Source organism: Cyprinodon variegatus, unplaced genomic scaffold (assembly GCF_000732505.1).
Source record: "Cyprinodon variegatus isolate N-32 unplaced genomic scaffold, C_variegatus-1.0 Scaffold1127, whole genome shotgun sequence".
Lineage (NCBI taxonomy): Eukaryota > Metazoa > Chordata > Actinopteri > Cyprinodontiformes > Cyprinodontidae > Cyprinodon > Cyprinodon variegatus.
The window spans coordinates 216,653-224,668 of record NW_015151580.1 but is presented as its reverse complement, the minus strand read 5'-3'; the positions used below and the strand labels follow the sequence as shown (position 1 = coordinate 224,668).

General features: G+C 38.8%; 1 protein-coding gene across 1 annotated transcript in view; it reads left to right on the top strand.

The window, feature by feature from the left end:
* The window catches only part of LOC107101646 (zinc finger protein OZF-like), a 10,167-nt gene extending 2,489 nt beyond the window's left edge, over positions 1–7,678 (top strand). The window contains exon 2 of the mRNA XM_015400636.1: positions 3,285–7,678. Coding sequence (XP_015256122.1) covers positions 3,300–4,847 — 1,548 coding nt within the window. The 5' untranslated portion in view covers positions 3,285–3,299 and the 3' untranslated portion in view covers positions 4,848–7,678. The remainder of the gene's footprint in view (positions 1–3,284) is intronic.
* Positions 7,679–8,016: the final 338 nt, after the last annotated feature.

The window sequence follows — 8,016 nt, the reverse complement described above, 5'->3', positions numbered from 1 at the left end:
TCTAATATTCACTGTTACATTGTGAGGACCTTTATACTTAGCAGTTTTCCTTTAGAAAAATTAACATGTCTAACAAACAGGCCCGTTGAATGGGATCCTACTGACAGCGCACCGCTGGTATGTGGGGGTCTGAGCGGCTCCCACAGAAATAATTGGAAGGCAGGATGAACTGACTGCACTGATTAACTTTTCAGGTGGATTTTCCCACTTAAAAACATAATAAAACTACTTTATTCCCACTGATCACAGCAAATATAGCTGGAAGGCAAATAAAGGATAGAGTAGCTCCGCTCAACGCGCGTCAGAGCCACTTTTCGACCGCGCAGCCTGAGCAGCAAAGCTTCTTCAGCCGCGCGTCAGAAGCTGGCACAAGCAGCAAAAAATGAAGCAGCAGACGTGATTTTGCTGCTCCTGCTGCGTCCAGTTTGAAAGCAGCATGATTCACTCCGCTCTGGCTTTGCTCTGCCCACGGGCTGCTGAGAGGAGGATGGTTGCATCGGCTGCGGTCCGCTCTTCTTGCATTCAAACACCGAGCAACTTTCTGCTCTTAAATTGTTTCCGTGCACGATGTATTGCATTGCGCACTATTGGCATCAGTCTTAATAAAGTGAAGCCACACTTTTGACCTGGGGGGCATTTTAAAGGGGTTCCATGACGCTCGCAACCAGTTCACAACAGATACACACGAACCCTGGCGTAGGCGTGACCACCTGTGTATTTTTCCTGGATGACGCAATCAAGTTAAGTGTTACAGCCAATCACCGAAACTTGGTACCGAAAGACGAGGCATGTTTCGATACCCTGTAGAACCGAAGCATTTCGGTCGGTACCATAGAAGAACCGAAGTTCGGTACCCAGCCCTAGTGGTCATATCGATGTATGCCAGCAGTGCTTTGTCTGTCTCAGCATCTGCTGATTGTGAAGTGTGTCACGCGCATCAGATTTTTAGAAGCTCATGAGGCACTGCTTTGGCTGCTCAGTTGCGTTGCTCCTGCTGCTCGAAACGTGGTGCAGGACCTTTTGATGTGTGTCAACCATTGACTGTGCATGTAAAACCAGCTGCTGAACATAGCATAAGAACAGCTCGCTGCAGCATGCAGTAAGAGAAGGCCGACTTAATGGAAGAGACCCATACCATATTTGGAAATGGCACTTTTCACTCCAGAAATGAAAGGAATTCTAGTATGTTGCAGAGCAGAAACGATATTTTACATTTTTTGCTGCATCTAATTCTGATTACAGATAAAATATGAGTTCAAAATATATTTTTTCTAAATTATTTATCTTTAACATTATGATACATTTAATTGTTACCTGGTTAAATAGGAAAAAAAATCTATTTACTTAAAAAAAACGAAAAAATATTACAGATGAAATTACTTGAAAAAAATCTTAGTTTGTTATGGCTGTTAATGTTTTCAAAAAAATTGTATGTGTTATAAGATTGAAATAAATGCTCAACCGGTCCACATAAAGAAAAACAACAACTAATGACTGCCATACAATCTCCCCGGTTAGCATCCAAACCTAGACGCAGCCACCCGCTGCCTCTGCCTAGCTCTTCTGTCATGTGGCTCAAATCTGACACTAGATTGCTGCACTGTTTTGTTGAGCCTGCAACAATCCCTCACACAAAGCATGCATACAGCAACAGCTTTTAATAGGAAGAAACCTCCAGCAAAACCAAACTCAATTTGACCATAGACTTGAATGTGTAGACGCCTATTTGAGTGGGTTGGCCCATTGCTGAGACATAACCTCATGATCACTGTATTTGAGGAGTGCTGTCTTTTTAAAGCTGTTAGCCGGAAAAAAATTTTACACAACAAAACAGTAAATTTTTTGAGATTCAGGTAAATAATATTATTTATTTATTTTCCATTTGGGATTAATAGTGTTTTTTAATTTAATTGAATAAACAACATCATTACAACATTGACATTAGAGTTATGGGAAAAAAAGTAAGATTAGAAAACATACAGTATTTTCTGGACTAAAAGCTGCTACTTTTTTTTCCACGCTTATGCTGCGTTCACACCGGACGCAGCAGGAGTAGCAAAATCGCGTCTGCTGCTTCATTTTTGCTGCTTGTACCAGTTAGTTCTGACGTGCAGCTGAAGCAGCTTTGCTGCTCTCGCTGCTCGGTGCAAAAGTGTGTGTGACGCGCGTTGGGCGGAGCTACTCTGTCCTTTATTCTCCTTGCAGCTATATTTGCTGTGATCAGTGAGAATAAATTAGTTTTAATATGTTTTAAGTGAGAAAATCCACCTGAAAACTTAATCGGTGCAGTCAGTTCATCCAGATTACAGGCCCACCTTCCAATATTATTTCTGCTGGAGCTGCTCAGACTCCCACATACCAGCGGTGCGCTGTCAGTAGGATCCCATTTAACAGCAGCCTCTGGCCAGGTCGCCTCCTCCCGGTTCACCGCGGCGGCTGGTAGGTGTTTTTCATCTAAATAATCCAAACTGCAGGCACCAGGATAATAAAAGTTAAATTAATTTAAGTTAATTTAGGCGTCAATAAAGTGTTTCAGAGGAGCGATCACAGCGCTCTGTGTCATCAGCGATGTGTCCGTCTCCCCGCCAGCTCCCAGATCAGCTTCTCTGATTATTTGATGCGGCGCGTCAAGCAGCAAAAGTAAAATTTTTCCATCTCGAGCAGCAGCGCGTTTGCGGCGCATCACATGTGTCAGATGCTTAAACTCGCTGCTTCAGCTGCTCAGACGCGCTGCGCCTGCTGCTCAAAACGTGCTCCGGGACATTTTGCTGCGCCTTGACGTGCGCCAACCATTGACTTTGCATGTAAACTCGCTGCTTCTGCTGCGCCTATTATCTAGAGACTATTAATAACAGGCGGTGAAATGCAGCTCTACATGAGCTGGGCATGTGGTGACGTTACGAGTATGCTTCTATTCTAATTGACCCATATTAATGTTGCGTGCTCCCGTTCTCCCCGAGTCCAGACTTTCCTGTGTTCTTCTCACGAACATACTTGGCGAGGACACAAGTCCGTACTCGCGTTCTAGTGAACTGAGAAAAGGCATGTCCTAAATTCACACATTTGATGTTTATTTGATGCATTGAAGGTGTCAAGATTAAGAGACTATGCAACTCCTGCAGGGCTGAAAGCAAAATGTTGGGTATGGTTGTAAATATTTGCGTGACTATGACTTCTTATTTTTCTGTTTTCTATTTGCAACAATCTCAAAAAGAATGTATTCACTTTAACACAATGGGTATTGAGTATTGTACTTGTTAATGATCTCCCCTTTTCCCCTGTAGAACCCCAAAAGCAACATGTCTCCGCTTCGGATAAAGCTTTGGCCATCCAGACGTCATAACCATGAGAAAGAAGTACCTGAATGGACAGAAGAGGATCAGACTGAACCAGACAATTCATCTTCTCCTATTAAAGAACTTGGGGAACAAGAGCCTCCATGGGTTAAAGAAGAAATTGAGGAACCAGAGTCTACATGGGATGAAGAGGAACAGAATGAACTAGATTATCTACTGGTGGAAATACAAGATGAACCAGGACCTTCATGGATTAAAGAGGAAGAAGAAGACCCAGAGCTTCTACTAATCAAAGAGGAAAATGAGGACCCTGAGTACACATGGGCTAAAGAGGAACGAAAGGAAATGGATATGCTAATGATGGAGGAACAGGGAGAACCAGGACCTCCATGGCATAAAGAAGAGGAGGAAATAGAATCAGAACTTATTGTAATAAAACAGGAACCAGATTCCCCACTGCCTAGAAATGAACAGGCACTACGAGAAAATGTACCACCTAGACAGAACGCAAATGATTTACAAAGCTGTAAGGAAGGACAGTTTGTGCAGAAGTCCAACAGGTTGATTCAAACTTTTGGTGTTCAGGAAATTGCTGAAAGAGAATCGAGAACTGAGCAGCTGTCCTTTTATATCTCTCCTCTAGCTGAGACTGAAGATCAGGGAGGAAATAGCTCAATGTCAGAGAGTCAGTCTCAAACTGATATAAAGAAGAGGCCTTTCAAATGCGACATTTGTGGGAAATTCTATAAGAATAAGTATACAATCAAACAGCATTATAGAACTCACACAGAAGAGAGACCATATTCATGTCAGACATGTGGCAAAGGTTTCTATAACATCAGTACTTTAAATATTCATATCAGAACCCACACAGGTGAGAAACCTTTTCCATGTGAGACATGTGGAAAAAGTTTCTCTCATATTAGTAGTTTACAAGCGCATAGGAGAACCCACACAGGTGAGAAATCTTTCCCATGTAAGACATGCAGTAAAAGTTTCTTTGATGACAGTTCTTTAAATGTTCACATGAGAACCCACACAGGTGAGAGACCATATCTATGTAAGACATGTGGAAAACGTTTTTCTCAGATGAGTATTTTAAATGTTCACATAAGAACTCACTCTGGTGAGAAACCTTATTCATGTAAGACCTGCAGAAAAAGTTTCACTGATGTTGGTAGTTTGAATAATCACACCAGGACCCACACAGGTGAGAAACCTTTTCCTTGCAAGACGTGTGGAAAAAGTTTCTCTCGGAATAGTCATTTAAATGTTCACATCAGAACCCACACAGGTGAAAAACCGTTTCCATGTAAGACATGTGGAAAAAGTTTTTCAGATCTTAGCAGTTTAAATGTTCACAGCCGAACCCACACAGGTGAGAAACCTTTTCCTTGTGAGACATGTGGAAAAAGTTTCTCTCAAAAGAGTCATTTAAATGTTCATATCAGAACCCACACAGGTGAGCAACCTTTTCTTTGTCAGACATGCGGAAAAACATTTTCTCGGAATTGCTATTTAAGTGCTCACCTGAAAATTCATACAGGTTAAAGACCTTTTTATGTCGAATTTGACCATTGGACCTTTACAGAGATATACAGTTAAAGAACTTTAAAATTTTAATTATAGTTTTTGTTTTGCAAAGAATATTGGAAGAAATATCTATATATTAGTTTGATCATTCTTAAGCATAGTTATTAGACCCCAAAGGTTTTCTTATTTGATTTAGGCTGAAATGCTCTGTCAGGCAGGTATTGTAGGATTATAGAATTGTAGAATATATGACCAAATGTAGTGGTATCAGAACAATTGCAACAACAATGGGAACAAATCAGTTCCCATTGCTTTCAGATCATTAACTCTTACTTGATGTAGACTAAGGTTGGAATCTCTGAGTTTACAATTTCAAAACAGCTGCTTTGTTAGTTGAATTACCTCTGAGAAGGTTCACTCAGAGTCACCGCATGAGTAACAACTATGAAACGCCATTATCAATGGAGCCCCAATTTGGCAAATTACCACGACATAAGAACTGGAGTTAGAGATGTAAATGCAGAATAAAAAAAAAATTTTAAAAGCAAGAGAAACGGCGCTACATCTGCAAAGGAGATTGAGAAAAGTTGTAAAAGATACCTGCTTTAGTTGAGTGACGATAAGAATATGGAGATCTGAAATTCATTTTTAGAAATCTGGAATGTTTAGTTAAGATTTGAAGGCTGTTATTTTAATTGTCTGAAATGTTCATTTTGAATAGATAGGAATTTATTTCTGATATCTGAAATACATATTCAGTCCTACTGATGAATATCAAAACAGCCTGCCATAGACTGATATAACCACGATAACATTCATGGGGGAAACTACTTTTCTGCTTGAATGGTAGTGTATCAATGTACTTTTATTTAGGTGAAATCTCACGGGAAGAGGAGTTCACCTGTCAGCAGGTGAAGATAAAGTATACAAATATTGTTTAAACAGGTAGGATCCCTGCATCATCTCATGGGTTCCTCCTCATCTTGATTTTGTGTTGCATTACACAGTAAATACTAAGTGGCTGCTTGACTGTGCAATCGGTTTCTATAACGCTGTTATCCCACACATCAATATGCTGTCACTGATATCAGGTTTAGTTAAATATCTATTAAAGAAGTCTTTGCAATGCTGCAAATGTGAGGACGGATAAGGTTGTGGAATTATGTGATGGATTGTAAGGTGAAAAGTTTGTGCTCTTAAAGATACATTTTTGAATGTGAAAGGACAGCTATGAACACTACCTATAAATATTTCAGAGAATGTTACTATGGTAACAGACACAGAGGTTTAGTTAACTCTCTTTGTGAAACTGAAAACTGAGACTTTCCTTGATTTCAAAGTTAACAAACTGAGTTTTTATTAAACCTGATTTGTGAAACGGACTTCAGGATACACCGAATAAAATCACAATATTAGCTCTACAATATGAAGTGTTTTTTCAAAATGATAAAACTCCAAGTTAAAATACAGTATTGTATAGATAAATTGTTAAACCTAGTAGAAAAACTCAAATAATACTAAAAAAATACATGTTTTATTGTATTGTGTGTTTTATGACTTATAGTAGCTATTGTGTACATCACTGTAATATCTATGTTACAGAGAATTGTCCTTCTCTATCCTTCTCTTACTTTATTTTTATTTTCATTTTTGGGCTTGCTTAATGTTTGCTCATTTCTCCTATTTAGGATTGTACCTAGGAGACACCATGTTGATGAAGGCCCTAAAAGTCAAATCTGACTTGACTTAAAAGGCCTTTCAGTGAGTTTATAAAAGGCTGCGGGATATAAAAAAAGAAAAAATATAATCCAGATTTTAGAGTATTTACTTCATTAATATCTTTGTTTAAAGTTTTATTTTTTGGTCAAATAGGTCTTCATTTTCTCATGCTTATGTAACACTACCTTAAAATGCTAAATAAAATGCTCTCACTGAACTATATTGTTTTCAATTTAACTTTTATTACTTTAAATATTTAGCCGCTAGTCAATCAGTTTATCTTATTGGTGAGTCCACATTCTTTGATGGTTCATGTGTGAAAATGGAAGAGGTAAGGCAGCTGTTGTCAGTGGAAAATGCTAATTAACCAGGAGCTGGAGCTTTATACATTGAGGAGAGCCAGATGCTGACTTGGCGAATAAGTCAGCATCTGGTCAACCATAGATAAGCTGCTTACATGCAGGCTATATCTTGACAGGCTTTTGGATAAATAGGTGGGAAACAAACGGGCCGTTCTTTTGGATAACATTGAGTTGTGGTACAGACCTGAGATAAATTTGATTCTCTGTTGTGTGCTGTTAAAAAAAAAGTGTTATGCTTTATTTGAATAAATTTCGTTAATACTGAAAAATTTCTTTTTTCCCTTTTTCATTTCATGGAGATCACTCCTCCACAAGTAAAGAATTGGGATGATGCACCCTGGAGGTTGTTTTGACCCTCCATACAGCAGCTAAAAACTATTGATATGGTGCAAAGGGGCAGGCTTAAAACCGTGCACTGGGAGTATCATGTGGCATTTCACAGTGGTGTTGGTAAGGTCTGCAGACGTTGATCCTTGCCAGAGAGGGGATGCTGTCGGGGAAAAAAAGGTCTAAGTCTAATAACAAGAAATTGAGATTGGCGTTTTCATCCTACCAGTATTTATTAATCCTTGCAAAGGAGCAAAGATCAGATTCTTGCCAATATTCCTGTCTGTTTTGGTCTAGACAAGTTTTTTCTAACTAACTTAAAGCCTGCATAGAGCTATGAAGGTCTCCACATACAGTTAATCAAAACAAGTTACAGGCAGTTGAAGAAAACAGAAAAATGTTGCAAAAACCTTGAATCCGAAGGAGTCTAGCCTCTGTTCCAGTCTCTAATTGTATTAAAACAACCCCTCTGATACAGAAAATGTGTACACTGGAAAAAAATTAAATCTAGATACGGTAAGTAATTTTTTCTTGAAATAAGTGAATTTGTTCTTGAATTGAGGACATAATACATTTTACGAATGGAACAAGCCAATTTACATTTTAATTAGGAAAACACAATTGCATTGTCATATTTCAGGTGCATGTTATCTAATTTCCTTATTCTAAGAGTAAAAACACTCATTCCATTGGTAAACCATCTCATTTCCCTATTCAGATTAAGGGTAAATATACTTAATTTAAGACATTTTTACTTATTGCTAGATGGTTTTTCCAGT